This window comes from Arachis stenosperma, chromosome 2 (assembly GCF_014773155.1).
Source record: "Arachis stenosperma cultivar V10309 chromosome 2, arast.V10309.gnm1.PFL2, whole genome shotgun sequence".
Lineage (NCBI taxonomy): Eukaryota > Viridiplantae > Streptophyta > Magnoliopsida > Fabales > Fabaceae > Arachis > Arachis stenosperma.
Genome location: NC_080378.1, coordinates 1,142,030 through 1,158,899, shown reverse-complemented (window position 1 = coordinate 1,158,899; position 16,870 = coordinate 1,142,030). Strand labels below are relative to the sequence as shown.

The window sequence follows — 16,870 nt, the reverse complement described above, 5'->3', positions numbered from 1 at the left end:
ATGAAGTACTATATTATGAACTCATTATTACAAAGTAAACTTCATAAGATGATTGGATGAATATGTATAACAATTATTTGTTAAAATTTTTTAGCATAACTCAAACAAAAATGTTGCCTTTTTAATTTAATGTCCCCGTTAAACAATATTATTAGACAACATAACTTGTAAAGTAAAAAAAGAAATTTGTCAACCAAAAAATCTCTACTTCCAACTTAGGTCTATTGTTCATTATAAGTTTTGTTTTAGAAAAAAGTTTAGTATCTCCACCTCTAAGATTGGGTCTACTAAAAGGTAGCTTGAAAAAATTAAACAGATTTTCTAAACTTACATATATGTATAAACAATTAATAGTTTTTTTTTATAAATGTTAGTAGATATAGACAATTTAATTTTAAATATTTAATATATTATAAGAATTTAAAATTTGTTTATCTAATTTACATAGTAAATTACATTTAAACCTTTCTTATGGGGGATTGATATTGTCTTTCCCCTTATGTCATACAAATTTTTTACTGTACATGTTATATAAAAAAGGTTTAATTACTCTATTGGTTCCTATAGTTTCGCGAAATTTTCAATTAGGCCCCTATACTTTTTTTCCTTTTAATTGGGTCCCTACACCAATTTTTTTTTCCAATTAGGTCCCTCTTTGACTCTTAGTAGTAATTGACTTAATTGTATAGGGATCTAACTAAAAACAATGGTGCAGGGACTCAAATAAAAGAAAAAAAAAGTATAGGAACTCGATTGAAAAAAAATTAGTGCAAGGACCCAATTAAAAAAAAAAAGTATAAAAACCTAATTACAAATTTTGTCAAACTATAGAGACCAACAGAGTAATTAAACCTATAAAAAATAACACTAAGGTGACAAATAAATTTAACATACGATTCAATGTCCATTTTTTTTCCTTCAACTTGTATTAAGTAAACCTATCTCAGCATTTTCCATCTCAATCTCTTAAATTTTATTAATAAAAATAATGAAAACAATACATCTCTTTCATTAACAACGGATTAAGCCCCAAAATACAGTCAAATTAGTTATCTACTTGATAAGTATATGCACCATTGGGATAATTTTATACTGACATTTCATAATTTATTTTCACCAAGTAATCAAGTATTAGGAGTGGAAAATTAATCAATTTTAAATTAAATTATTCACGTGAAAGTAAAAGGAAACAAATCATGACATATTTAAATGATATTAAAATAATAATAGATTAATGAAGGGAAATTTAGCACATTCCAACATTTCCTAACCAAGATGAATATGTTCAGTTTTTAATAAGTAGGTGGGTTCCAACCATAAACGAAAAAAAATAAAAAATAAAAATCCTACTCCAATAAAGATGCTAAAAATATCTTTTCACAAAGATATTTGTGTTAAAAATATGACTTATTTATTTAGATATACTTTAAATAAAGATATCACTTTTATAACATACCAAAATCACATTAAGATAATTATAGAATCTTCGTTGAGGTATCCAACAAAGAAAATAACAGGAAAGAAAGTAAGGGTGGATTGTTCGTAAAATATTTGTAACTTTGGGAAAACTTAAAAACATTAGATAAGCTAAGCAACAAATCAATTATTTTTATCACAACTGGAATTGATCATCAATACAATTTACCACGCTAAGCAACAAATTGTTATTTTTATCACAACTGGAATTTATCATCCTTTACCTGTAAGATAAAGCTAAAAAAATGGTGGTGGTGGTGATGGGGAAAAGGGGGGTGGAGAATCAACATGTAATTGAGTATGGGACGTAATCAAGTCAACACCAAACCCATAAAGAAAGAAAGCAAGAAAGAAAGAAAGGTGGAGGTCAAAGAAAGCAGAAATACTATGCTGAAAGAATCTGGCAATTTCAGAGTTAACCAATGATGCCAAATTGTGCCAATTTTGGCTCCTGTAAAAATTTTGTACAAGAAAAAGATAAAACTTGGAATGATACTTAAAGACAAAGATGGTAAGGCTGCACACGTTTCAGCTTCCTTCTTTGTTGCTGCATAAAACAAATTAATACCAAAATCAATTATTGGATGACAACCAAACTAAAAAAAAACATCTTATTGGATTATCTACACTACAGAATTGGTATCCATAAAGGCTTTATTGGAAACTTCTAAACTATAGGACTAAATTGAAAATTGAGTAAAACTATGGGAAACTCTAACACAACTAAGGGTGTGTTTGATAAACACGTTTGAAGGGAAAAAGTACATTAGCTTCTTGAAAGCTTCAATTTTTGGTTTGGCTCATTTTTTCCTTTACAAATGCAAAAGTGGTTTTGTTTACAAAACCACGTTTACAAGAAGCAATAATTTCTAGCTTCTCCGTTGCACTAACGTGCTCTTAGCCACTACATTCAATATTTATTTTTCTTTTACCAACTTTATCCTTTATACATGTTATTGCATTATTTATAGAATTCCTATTATTTCTCTCTTATATAAACTCTTTTTTTATTATTTATTATTTATATTTTTTATTAATTTTTAATTTGACATTATATATTTTTATAGTTGTGATTTTTGTGTATTATATTTATTATTATCTTTTTATAATAGAATTTATTGATCCTATTAGGTAAAATAAATTAAATAAAAAAATTAACCATAAATAATAATAATAATAATAATAATAATAATAATAATAATAATAGTTAAAAATTATAACGTACTAAAAAAGAGTACTGAGAGTATTAAAAATATACTATATAAAAAGCATATAAGAAAAAAGTATAAAAAAGAAAATTAAACATGTATAAAAAATAACATTATAATTTAATGTCATGTCCTTTTAAGTAATTATCTATTTAAAAGTGATTTTAACTAATATTATCCAAACAATATTTATTTTATCAAAATCAATTTTGGTATAGAGTTGCCAAACATAAATCATGTTGACATAAACTTACTTTTAGCCAAAATCAATTCTATAAAGTCACTTTTATTCAAACTCCGGTTTGACAAACCATAATCCAAACACACACTAAACCTTTTTATTAAAGTAATTGCAGAAATGTGGACTTTTAACTTAGATTCCTCAGCTAATGAAACGGAAAACAAGGTTGGATAAGGATTCATTAATACCTTTTGTCAATTGTGCCCCCATGAAGGATCCAATGAAAAATGCTTATCATTTCTTGTGCCGGAAGGAAGAGCTCTACTCGGGGGAGCATGCACAGTAATTGGAAGAACCCATTCAGTTTTATCCCTTCCCTCAATCAGAAGTGGATGCTCATATCTGTGGTTCAGAAACAATACAAGTTTAACCGATACAATGTTAGATTCAGCAAATATTATTTTAGTATCTGCAATTAGGATATAATAGAATCAATAAGGATATTATTAGTTCATCGCCCGTTCTTATGCAAATTTATTCCATGCAGGCTATATAAACCAGCCCCTAGCTGCATTTTGAAACAAATTGTCTCTACAACAATACATGAAGGATAAACAGAAATGAAAATGACTAGTAGGTTTTCTTAAGAATGTAGATCAAGATGAGAATCTATCTCTGTAACAAGTTGGCTGCCAAAAGTATTCATAGAAGTTATGTTGGTCATATCCTTGAGTAATGGAGAATGTAAAAGGCACTCCTCGTGCCCAGAACTGGACATTTAAGATGTGTTCACGAATTTGGTTTAGGAGAGGTTCTAAAGGAAAGAGAAGGGCATTGGAGGGTTTGACATTGTTGATGAATTTTATTTTTCGAGAGGCAAGGGTTTCAGGAGTTTTTTATTAACCTTCCAAAACCCTTAGTTCATTTTATTTGGGGGGAGGGGAGGAGAGGACAGGACAGCCCGTTGTACAAGCATCTTGCATTAACGCAAGGTCCGGGGATGGTTCATAATATTTTACTTTTATATTTTCATTCCTAGAAAATTATTGTTACAGAACATATTGATTCGAATTAATTATTTTCAAAAAAACAATAAAAATATAAAAGTATATGCTAAGCCTTCATAGATGGGAAACACGTACCTTCTCCAATCCACGTTCTTAGGAGTTGTGAAGAACTCAAAACGAAGAACCCATTGCACAGATACATGTGAAGTGGAGAAGGACATTGGACCATCCATTGGAATAGAAAACAAGAAGCTTGTCTGCACCAAATCTGCAACAACCTCATGATGGTCGCTCTGAATCTAAAAGCAAAGTTGAGAACATAATTGTCAGAATCAGATTCCAGTATCATTTTGAAATATTAAATGCTCATAGATTCAGTTTTCCACTAGTTAAATCAAGATCTCATTGCTTTTTCTTTCTGGATATTCCATGAAAAATCAGTAACACAAACCAAAAGTCAAGACAGAGGACATAATATAATGCAGACAGATACTGTTAGTATGTTAAGTAGAACAAAATAAAGAATTGCTTCATCTGCAATTTGCAATCACAGAGTCCCTATAAAACTGCTACATGATGAGGAATGCTTTACAGTTGTGAATATTGAGAAGTAAAAGTGCCAACAAGACCCAAAAAAGCACCGCATCCGCATAGAATGTTAAGTGTATAAGCCTATAATCACAAGTACATGTAACTACATATTTGCAAAAGTTCACTTGGGAGAAAGCAATAGTAGCATCTCTTGAGGAGGTTTATACCAAGAGAGGCTAAAGGAGACAATTAAATAAACAAGAGCGAGTTCAATCAAAGAAGGAAATTTTATTTTTTTATGACATTTAGCAGTGACACATACAAAAATTAACATGGATTCGAAAAAGCTTGAGCAGTAAGGGTACATACCTTGGTTATTGTCGGGGAATTCCTCCTAGAAGGGTGAATAAATCGCCTACTTATAGTTTCTGAAGTTTCCAATGTTACTGAGATCTGCAAAATGATCATTATAATAATAAATTCCTTCCATTGCATCAATCGTGCTGAATAATTGGTTAGTTATTAGTTTAAATAAAGCTCACAACAGGCCAATCACCTCAAGGCATCTCCTAGCTCCTTCTTCATGAAAGAAAGTAAGAGTCCCACCTATCTGCAACAAGTTGTTTGTGATTAGAGATCCCAACAAGTGCACAGGATGTATCAAACTCTATTAAGGCTATCATTACCATATCACTGAAGTAATAAGTTGCATCAGAATTTTTTGGTGAAAATTTAAGCAAAACTTGATCATCCAGTTTGATGTTATAAGACCTTCCTCTAGTGAAGCCTTCTGCTGTGGAAAATGTATGAAACAGATTAGCTTAAGCAGAATCTATATTGAATGTTAATATCCAAAATGTATCCTTTGGATATCAAAATCAACTTGAAGTGAAGAAAATTTATCAATTTACATGCTAAAGACTCATTCGCTCCCACTTCTGGTGAAGTGGATACTCCAGCATCATCTTCTGCAGAAAATGGTTTCCTGTACTTCTGTTGCTCACTTGGTGAGGCAATAGCAAGTGATTTCTGGTTTGATAAGACATCTGTTATACGAAAGATTATTTGGCAAAGCAGGTCCTTGGAGAAAGCAATAGCAAAAGATGACACCTATCTATGAGACACTAATAAACCAGCATAACTTGAAACTTGTAACTGATTGCTTTCTCAACAGAACAATAAGCAGTTTCAAACAAACTGTCCTATCTGAGTACAGGTACAGGTAACTAACTCACCGGCGCCAGGATCAGATAACACCTCAGCAACAGAAAGTCGAGGAAGCGCTATATTTGAAGATAAACTTGTTCGATGACCTTCTAGAGCAAAAGATTCTCTGTTCAATGATCTTGCAGAAGAAGATCGTAATGATAATGAACTTCCAAACCCTCTGTAAAGATTTTCTTTAGTGGGGTTATAATTAAAAGAAGAAACAGAGGACACATCATCCCTTGAGCTGTCATAGTCCTCCTCAGCAGCATCGTAATAATCATTTGCTCTAACCTGGACAGAAATGATTCTATGTTATATCTATTGTGTGAAAAAAAAGGCTATGGGTTAAGTGAACGTCAATACATTACAGAAGTGTATGCCAAGTGAGGGATTTGCATAAAACCAGAAACAAGAAGAATAAATAGTTCTCAGAGGAGGATTTGAAATATATAATACAGTTTAACAAGCACTAAATCCTTATAGGAAGAAGGATGACTATAGAAAAAGTTTACATTCAAACTTCCAGCATGAATGAAGGAATACAACAAAGGACAAGAGCCCATTAAATAAAAGGGAAAAAATAGAACAATATCAGGATACAACGGTTGCTATTGTAAGAAAATTTTTGCCATATTTGAGAAAGAGTATTTTCTTTAGCTTCACATGCACTCTGTAGTGGTCTCGCTCTGTTAGATATGTTCATTTTCTATTTTCAAAACTCATTATAAAAATTCTATTTTCAAACCTGCCTGTTTCAAGATTTTGTGAAGAAAACAATGGAAGTTGCAAAATTTTGTTTCAGTGTACCCTTTACAAAATGCTGGAAACAGGGAAAATTGGAAATACTGTTTTATTTTTCTAATTAATTTTGGAAACAAGAAATATAAACCAACCAAACTCTTATGTGCTGAGAGATTTGCATGCTGCCAGTCTGGTCAAGTAGCTAAATTTGTTTTGCACATTCTATGTTGCTTCACTCTTTGAACAATATTTTATCCTCTCCCTTGGTACTATTTCTTTCTCATTAATGTTTTTCTTTCTATCAAAAGCAAAATAATACATTTAAGGAAAACAAGCTTAGAGATGCAATAGCATTGTAAAATAACAAAAATAGAAGCAAAAGCATCATAAATTTATGACCCAATTTTTTTCCCTAGCTAGTCACTACTCACATTCTTTGTATTCCACTTTCCCAAACAAAGAGCATTGTTTTTTCTTTCTTTATAACCAAAATCAGCTGAACCTTGGTGTAATAGCAACTGGATTCAATTCCTGAAAGACACTGCTTGCAAAGATAAAAGTTGTGTACATCTAAACTCCCCACAGTAACAACTTGTACATTGGACCACTTTGTTTTCTAACCAAAATCCCATAGTCCATAGATAACCAGTTTAGAGCATAATTTATCAAGTCATTTCACATTGCACACAAAATATTTGACAATTACAAAAACAAATAAACCAGATTATTTAAAGAAAGGGTGACAAATGAGTTTAGGCTACACCACAGATAAGTTTAAATTACCCAATTAAAAAATATCACCAATAGCATACCCAATCAGCATCTGCATCCACCTCTTTCCAAAATAAATCCGGTTGGATAATAGTTGGAGGAACAATATCTGAAAAAACAAGATATATCTATATATAAGTATTAGTATGCAGGTGTTTCCGCAACACACCAAAAGCAATGAAATGGAAAGTAAAACAAAACAAAAATCATAATAATCAGAATCTAGAGCAAGGAGCAGAAGCAAAAAAAAAACTGAAAGAACTATGAGAAAATACCACACTAACATTCAAAAATCAAAATCAAGTAATAAACTTGTCAAATGAATAACATTCTCATATGCTAACAGATAGCAGTAAAATGATCAATCACTATTGATTTTTAACTTCAATAATTTGAGAAAATAAAATGTTAATGGAAGTCAAAAACTATTAGCAGGTTTACAATGCATAGGAAATAGAAAAATAAGTTAGCTATTCAGGTAACCTTCATCAGATTGAAAGCCATTGATTTTCTGGTTTATCCATATTTGTAATGGAACACGTACTTCCTGTAAAAGTGAAAGTAAACAACTTAAAAAATATGTAAAAGCAACTATATCAAAATATGTTACAATGTTATAAAATAAAAAATAGAGTAATATTTCATATCAGTCATAAGAAATTTTAGTTGGATACTTTAGCTCCAATGAATTTAATTAACCAAATCAGTCCCCCAACATTTTATTTTGTTAGGCAAATCATCCCCATGTCATATTCTGCTTAACATATGAAAGTTTAGACAAATTAGTTTCCATCGTTATTTAATAAACATATGAAAGTCCCTAAGAATTTTTTAAGATTCTCAAGTCAGTCCCTCCATATAGACGAACAATTTGATGTGGGAACCAACTAGCTATGACATAAAAATTTGGAGACTGATTTGGTAATTAAAATTCCTTAGGAGCTGATTTGTAGTATTGCTCTAAAAGATAAAAAATATTTTTGCAATTTAATATCTTCATGCATCCCCACTACATGATTTTTATGCATTGCAGATATCATAAGGAGAAAACTTCATAGTATTGTTGAGCAAAGAGTCTAGCAACATTTTTTCAAATTCATAACCTGAGCCCAAAAGCCACCTGCCTATACATTAATCTGGCATATGGCTCATGATTACAAAACAAGATTGCACCTCAATGGTTTCGCATTGAAACTAACAAACTTGTAATGGTAGACCAACAATTAAAATTAAAATCTCCTTAGTGGTTTTCATATATAGGTTCTCTCCATGTCTATCTACCTCTAGCAATTGGGCTATTTTCCACCTAATCTATAAATAAGGCTGATAATCATCCCCCAATAAGAATGACATACTACTCCCATGGAATTGCTTAAAATGAGTGCAAATCATCATGGCATGCCAGAGCCTTCCCTCTCCTGCTATTATTAGCTCTCTAATAAAGCTTGAATTATATAAAATAAAAATAAAACATGGGGGAAAGGCAAACATTTTCCTGACAATGCAAAAACCAAAAAAGATATGCCAACATCAGAACCATAATTCAGCATGAAAATAAAGTGATGCAAAAGCATTTCAGCATATGTCAGGAATTCATTCGAAAACCAACCAAATCATTAACATCATTTGTGGTCTCTGGACGAGACTGCCCGTTTTCAAGCACTAGCCACCCTCCCATTAATGCAGTTCTAACATAGTACAAATAACGAATATTTGAACCCTTGTACGACGGAGGAATAGTGTCAGGCAGCAGCATTCGTACAACATCTGCAATCAACAATGCCCCATACAATCAACCTTCACCAATTAAAATAAGACAACCATTAAATCATGACGTTTTCAAAGGTAGTCTCATAAGTAGGCAACATGCAACGGGATACATTCAAGAAAATTCCAGAGTTCAAGCTTAAAGAAAACAGTTCAATGATTTTGTCCCCAATGTTTCTAAATAGTTTCAGTTTTACCTCCCCATCAAAGATTGGTCAACTTTTTCATTTCGAGTTTTCCCATTTTCCATCCAGAAACATGAGAATTAAATTGAAGCAGTTCAGAAAAGTTAAGGGGTAAAAAATGTTATTATAAAAAATCTTATTCTCTATTTCCCCTTCCCTTCTTCCAACACTGCTACTACCATCTCCACCACCAAAGCTATTGATATATATTTTTAGCTCCCCCCCCCCCCTTCTTTTTTTCCAACTTTTCTGGATCCATCCCTGATGGTATCTTCAAAAGTAATCAGGTAAGTGATCACTGTGCGGGTACTAGCTAAATCTAGAGAAAATCTTGAAAAAGAAAAAGGCCGCTAGCTCTGCACAAATAGATGTGAGCCACCATATCTTATTCCAAATAAATGATGCATTGAAGAAAGGAAATGAAATTTTTGCACTAGTCAAATACACCATAGCGACGACCAATGATTCACATGAATAGTCAACAATTCAGGATCGTGTATTATCACTTGTCAAATTTCAACTCTTTTATATATCCTTTTATAACACTCTCCTACATGCTGACCTTGTGTTCTCCCACCCCTCTTTCTCATGGATGGTGCCCCAAGTGTTAAGAATCATCATAATCTATTATTTGAATTTATGGATAAAGGTTTGAGTTTCCTCGGTAATGTTGGAATTTGGAATGAAATGAAGTTTTCTAAACTTCCAATCCTAACTGCTATTACAAACAAATGGTCCACAAGCTTCCAAATTCAAGCACATTTTACGTTTGAAAGCCTTTAATAAGAATTGTGTTATAGATATATATATTTGCGTTGAGAAGCCTTTAATAAGAATTGTGTTATAGATATATAGATGCATTCATTTGCCTTCATAAAAAAGCTTAAGCATTTAAAAGAGATGGTTTATGACATGCTTTTAGATAGGACCAAAGAGTTCATCTTTGTTGTGCCATTCTTCTAAGTTGTCTAACTACAGGAGCTAGGTACCAAAAATCATCAATAACAATTTTGGATTTATTCTGCTAGAATGAAGAAGGATTAAAGAAGCAAAGAAGAAAGCAAATTGAAGAGCATATATATACTTAAATCTAGAACGCCACGTACATGATTTGCTTCTTCCAAAATTAACAATCTGATTTGCCACTAAGACTGGTGTTGAGGCATCCAAAAACACATTTTCACCTGAAACAAAAAAGCAAAAAATCAATTAACAGTGTAAGTAGTAGAAAACATTCCCATACCCAAACAGAAAAAATAGCAAAAGCTATAATTGAGCAAGTAATACACATCTAATTCGGCAACACAAATGGCTCTAGCCAGATTACTTAAGAATCTATAGAACTTCTAATTCTAACCCTCGAACAACAACTATGCCTTATCCCACTAAGGTGTAGCTTACTACATGAATCAAAAACACCAATAATAACAATAATCACTAATTTGCAGTTAAGACTGAAACAAGAAAAACTCTGAAATTCAAATGTTGCAAAGGAATGAACGACTGAAGGAAAGAACGAACCTCTCCTTTGCTTAGAACCAGGAAGAGGCTTCGGTGTAGCGAACCACTGAGTGTCCAATTTCTCAATCCCTTTGATCTCAAAACCGAGCCTTTCCATTAGAAAAGAGTACTCATTGGACGGGTTTGAGATCTGAATGGTCACAACGACTGGATCACCAGGCCTATATACTTGCCTATCCGTTTCGAGATTCAGTTTTGGACGCAGTTCTTCACCCTTCGATAATGATGAATAATTCTTGGTGTTGGTGTTGATTGAGTTAGAAGAAGCCCCGAAGAACGAGAATCTCCCTTTTAGCATTGTTGCACCTTTTACACTCAACTTTGGGACTAGGTGGGTTTGAGAAAGAGGATTCTAGATTGGAAAGAGGGAAATTGAATTGCTTTGGTTCCTTCTTTCTTCCTCTTATTCTCTGATCTGATCCGAGACACTGCAGCAATTTTTTTATAATAATAAATAATAACAAAACTCTGCTCCCAGCTTCAATTTTTTAGTGTAAGCTTATTTGGGCGATTTTATCCGTTGGGTAAAGTTTTAGGAATAAAAATAAAAATAGTAGAAAAAATAAAAAAATTAAAAGTTATAATTTATATTTTTTATTTAAAAAAGTATTTTTTGTTTAAATATTTTTAATATTATAGTTAAATAAAAATATCTTATATATAAATATATTTTTATATAAAATATCAAAATATAATTTTTATTTTTATTTTTTCAATTTCATTAGACGAACAATTCACTCTTACACAAGATTAAAAAAAACAATTCACTCCTAATTACCTTCTTAAAAATCCATTATTCACTTATTTCACTTAATTATCCACCTTTTCAACTCTTTTTACAGCAATTTTGACACACCCAAATTTCTTGGATTGTGTTTGTTTCAGAAAATAAGACAAGACACAAAAAACAAGACATAAAAGACAGAAACATAAAATTTGGTATTTTTATATATTGTTTGGTAATAAATTAGAACAAATTATAAAAATATAATTTATTCTCTTTTTTTATTCAAAACATTTAAGACGAAAAATATAATAATAAAAAATATAATTATAAAAAATTAACAAGAATAATGAAAGAAAAAATAAAAGATAAGTTGTGTCTTTTGTTAGTGTTTTCGTGTTTTTTCTGTCAGGATGGACACAAAATACACTAATTCAGTGTTCTTGGACACATTGTTTCTGTCTATGTCTCTTCTGTCAAACACCATTTTATATCTCTGTATCACCGTCTCAATGTCATGTTTCTCTAAACAAACATAGCCTTGTAGTGTTATCACTCCCTGTCTTTCTAGCAAACCTCAGTGCCACCAGTTTTCTTTTCTGTTATTTCTGTCGGTGCCATGCCAACTTCCATACTTGACACGTGGCATTGCTCTTCTACCACTATTTTCCTTTTTTCCTCTCCTCCACACTCTCACGCATGGTGTCGCAGCACCATCGTCTTCCATTAGTGCCGGAGACCGGCAACCAGCGCCGCTGCAACAGAAGGATGGAGCCGCACGCCAAAGGCGCCAGTACATCAGCACCCAGTTGGCGCCACCACCACAACACTTAGTCGGCCCCATTGCCGTCCAGCTGTGCCGTCACCATCATTATAAAGGTGACGTGCGAATTATTCCACCGTACCACTTTGCTTTTTCACTCATTGATCTACAAAATGTTAGTTGATAGTTAGGGTTTCATTTTTTCAGAGGAAGTATTAGGCTTCTGATAATGTTAAAGCATCTTAAATTAGATGTTATTTTATTTGGTTGAATTAGGGGATTTATGAATGTTTGAAAATATGTGACTGTATTTGGATGTTCAGTTTATCTTGTATGTAGATGTTCATTTTATTTTGCAGGTAAAATTTTGATTAAAAAGTTAGTAAAAATCTAGTTTAGTTGTTACTGATTTGAATTAGGTTTTTGGTAATAGTTAATCCTATTTTAAATTAGATGTTATTTTGTTTGGTTGAATTAGTAAATTTTTTTCTTCATATAAGCCATTTTAAATATCTGAACAATTAATATCAACTGAAAAACAAAAAATAACTGTCGCTGATTTGCTTAATTTTTATTTTTTTTATAGTATGTGTTTCTCATCTTGGTTTGGTTGACTTGATGTTGGAATTTTTTTCTAAAATCTTTTTAGCGTCAATAAAAATAACCACTAATATATTTACCGACAATTAAATATTAGTCATCTTATAATTTATTGTTAAGAAGTTTTAGTAGCAATTATACAATTGCCAATAAAGATTTTTTTAATATCTGTAAAAGTATAAAATTACCATATAATATATGATAATCATGACAAATATATAATTGTCGCATAAACATAAGTTAAATAAGGCATATAATGATTATTATGTTATTGACTTATTATCACCAAAATTAAATTTTGTTGTAGTGAATACACAAATAGAAATTTAGATGATTTCATGTGTAGAATTTTTTTACATTATTATTATATGAAAATTAAATTTATTTTTAATTTTTTATAAAGTATATTTATTCATTTTTGTTCAAAATAAAGGTTAATTCGTCTCTATTTATTATATTCATAAAGAAGAATAAGAGATTAAAAATGTTTAAACATGAAAAATGAATATATAATGTGAAAGAGAGGAGAAAAATAAATGAATAAAAAATAGAATAAAATAGAATAAAAATGAACAAGAGAAATGAAAAGGAAAAAAAGAAAAAAAAAGTATCATCTATAATTATAAAAGAATTAAGAAATGATGTGTATTTTTGAATCTTCATTCAAAGTATATGTCTACAACAGTATAACTACAAAAAAGAAGGCTTTGTATGGAGGACGTTTTTCGGTGGAAAAAGTATATTCAAGACCTTGGTAGACCAGGTAATGAATTTAATTTTTGACAAAGATTGGGGTCGGTTCACAAATAAACAAAAGTAGCGGTTGGGGATGAAACTAAGAAACAACCAAAACAGGGGAGGAGACGAGAATCCGGTAATAAACCAAAGCCCCAAACTCCATTAATAGGTAGGTGAAAGCTGTAGTTGGGGTCAGTGTGAAGGTTTGTTTGGTCGACTTGCACGGAGATGGCGGTGCACGACGGAGGAGAACGCGGGATTGAACGGCGCGGAAGCACAGATCGAGATCTGGCTGTCTCGAGGTTCACAATAAGGGAAGAAAATGGAGCACACAGGGCAACGAGATTCACAGGTACGCTTTGTCGGTGTCACTGAAGTTTTTACCACTCAATAATACCGGGGGAGGTGTTTTACCGAAATTGATTTCAATTGGGGGGTCCGTGCCTCACCGGTTTCCCCAACAGTTTTAACCATTTGATTGTTTGAGGTTGCCGTTTATTATGGCACATAGCCGAATTTGATTTGTTAGTTTTTAATTTCTGTACCGAAAATTGGAGTTGGTCCTTACGGTTGAATGAGTTTTAGTTGGGTTATTTTAGGATGTTTGGAATTATAGCTGCGTGTTCGTAGTTAGGGTTGATAACGCCGATGTTCTATTGGCTCACTGTGTTTTTTTAAACTATGACAGCCGAACGGGTTTGTGGAGCCTAGCTACGAGTTTTCATCTATTTTTGACCGAGTCCATGCGTCACAGGTGTGTTTGTTGCTCATGTTATGAGTTTTTGTTGACTGATTTATGTTGATGTGGCCCACCGCCTGTTGTCACACATGCCGCATGTTGTTCATTGCAGGATGCTGATGATGGAATGAGCGGCGAAACCGTGCCGGTAGAGGAAGCAGAAGCGATGGATTCGTCCGCCGCAGATGCGGACATAGATGCATAAGCAGGAGTGAGGATTGTTGAGGGGATAGGGTCCTTTGGCGCAATTGAATTTTCTTCCCTCACAGCCAAGGACGTCCTCACGACGGAGTTCACAAGCCTACAGGCAGCTTATGACTACTACAACGAATACGGTCGCATCAAGGGATTCTCGGTCAGGAGGTCCAAGGTGGGTCGCAGAACAAAGCAGGGGGCGGAGGACAAAATAATTTGGCAGATATTCATGTGCTCGAAGGAAGGAGATATTCATGTGCTCGATCACGCGGTGCGGGTGTGAAGCCCGGATTAAGGTCCACGTTGATGATGCCAACGGGCAATGATTTGTTAAACAATTCTGCGATAACCATAATCATCCCATGCTGGATGCGAGGTTTAGGGGTCTGTCGCGGTCACACAGAGCAGTCAAGGAAGGGGATTTGCACCAGATCAATTCCATGAGGAAATCTGGGTTGCGGGTGCCGACGATTTTCCACGCGTTTGCCAATCAGTCAGGCGGATTCGAGACTGTTGGGCTCGAGATAAAGAACATATATAATGCGATAGAGAAGCAAAGGCGGGCTAGCGCGACAGATGCGAAGTCCGTGTTGAAGTTCTTGGGAACTTTAAAGACCACTGATTTTGGGATGTTCTGGAAGTACTCGCTGGATGTTGACAAGAGGCTGGAAAATCTCTTCTGGTGCGATGGTACAAGTCGTTATGACTACAGTGTCTTCGGTGATGTCCTGGGTTTTTATGCAACTTACAGTCATAACAAATACAAGTGCCCTTTGGTAATATTCTCAGGGGTGGACCATCATATGAGGACGGTGGTATTCGGCTACGCCATCTTGAGCAACGAGAGCGAAGCAAGCTTTGTGTGGTTGATGCAGTCATTCCTTGAGGCAATAAAGGAAAAACAGCCGAAGTCTGTCATCACGGACGGTGACCTCACCATGAAGAGTGCGGTTAGCACAGTTTTTCCCGGTACACATCACATGCTGTGTAGCTGCCATTTGTTAAGGAACGCCACTGTTAGAGTTGGACGGCCGGGTTTTCTTAGGAAATTCCGTCTATGCCTCATGGGAGATCTAGAGGTTGACGAATTTGAGAGAATATGGACGGATAGTGTGGCGGACCACGGGTTGGAGGATCATCTGTGGATAGTAGAGATGTATGCCAAGAAGCATTCCTGGTCTAATGCCCATATTCGAGGAAAATTTTTCGCAGGACTGAAGACGACATCCAGGTGCGAGGCTTTGAATATGCAGCTTGGAAAATTTATACATAAACGGGTACAATCTGAGGGAGTTTGTAGAGCACTTCAAACACTATTTGGAGTTCATGAGGAGCCTTTTAAAATCCTGGAAAGCCTGCTCGCAGTCCATTGTCCATTTAAACCTCTTTTCCTTCCTTAGAGTGGCGTAGAAGGGGAGAGATCTTATTGCTGATCTGGCTAGAAATCCGGACAAGGCTGTCAATCTTCCATTGAGTTGTTGTACCTCTTTGACATAGGTCAGACTCTTCATGTCGAGTATAGCCCGACATTTATCAGGATTTGCCTCGATTCCTCTTTGTGTGAGCATGAAATCCAGGAATTTACCAGCTTCTATTGCGAAGGTGCATTTTGCAGGGTTAAGTCGCATGCCATGCCTTCTTATGGTATCGAATACTTGGGTGAGGTTGGACAATAATGACTCCTCGCTTTGTGTCTTTACTAACATGTCATCCACATATACCTCCATGATTTTCCCGACATGGTCTGTGAAGACCTTATTCATTAATCTTTGATAAGTGTCTCCTGCGTTTTTGAGTCCGAATGGCATGATGACGTAGCAATAGTTTGCTTTTGGGGTTAAGAATGAGGTTTTTTCTTAATCAGGTGGGTACATCGAGATTTGATTGTACCTCGAATAGGCGTCCATAAACGAGAGGTATTTGTATCCGGAGGAGGCATCCACCAGAGCGTCGATACTTGGGAGAGGATAAGGATCTTTTAGGCAAGCTTTGTTGAGATCAGTGTAATCAGTACACATTTGCCACTTTTCATTTGATTTTTTACCAAAACGACGTTGGCTAGCCATAGTGGGCACTTGACTTCTCTTATGAATCCTGCCTCTAGTAAAGCTTGTACCTGTTCTTCCACAGCTTGGGATCTTTCTGGTCCGAGCTTTCTACGCCTCTACTGTACTGGCCGAGATCCTGGATATACTGCCAGTTTGTGGCACATTAGTTTGGGGTCTATGCCCGGCATGTCTGCGACCTTCCATGCGAAAAGGTCGACATTATCTCTTAAGAACTGTATGAGGGACTCCTTTACATCTCCTTTTAAGATTGCACCAATATTGGTTGTTTTATCTGGGACATCTCTGATCTGGACTTTTTCTATCTCATCTTCAGGTTGTGGACGAAGTTCTTCCTGACCTCGAACTTCCCCGAGTTCGATGGTGTGGATTTCTTCTCCTTTGTCTCTGAGGTTCAGACTTTCGTTGTAGCAGCGGCGTGCTATTTTCTGGTCTCCTTTTATCGTAG

At 34.2% G+C, this 16,870-nt stretch overlaps 1 protein-coding gene across 1 annotated transcript; it reads right to left on the bottom strand.

Annotated features, from left to right (window-relative positions):
- Positions 1-1,600: 1,600 nt before the first annotated feature.
- LOC130962012 (uncharacterized) lies at positions 1,601-11,044 on the bottom strand. Its single transcript, XM_057888093.1, has 13 exons — positions 10,598-11,044; positions 10,183-10,260; positions 8,734-8,891; positions 7,608-7,671; positions 7,166-7,233; positions 5,639-5,903; positions 5,315-5,449; positions 5,090-5,196; positions 4,960-5,013; positions 4,773-4,856; positions 4,008-4,171; positions 3,114-3,267; positions 1,601-2,023 (listed from the first exon to the last, which is right to left on the bottom strand). Exons 1-12 carry the CDS (start codon positions 10,893-10,895, stop codon positions 3,120-3,122), a joined length of 1,623 nt encoding a protein of 540 aa, XP_057744076.1. The 5' UTR covers positions 10,896-11,044; the 3' UTR covers positions 1,601-2,023; positions 3,114-3,119.
- Positions 11,045-16,870: the final 5,826 nt, after the last annotated feature.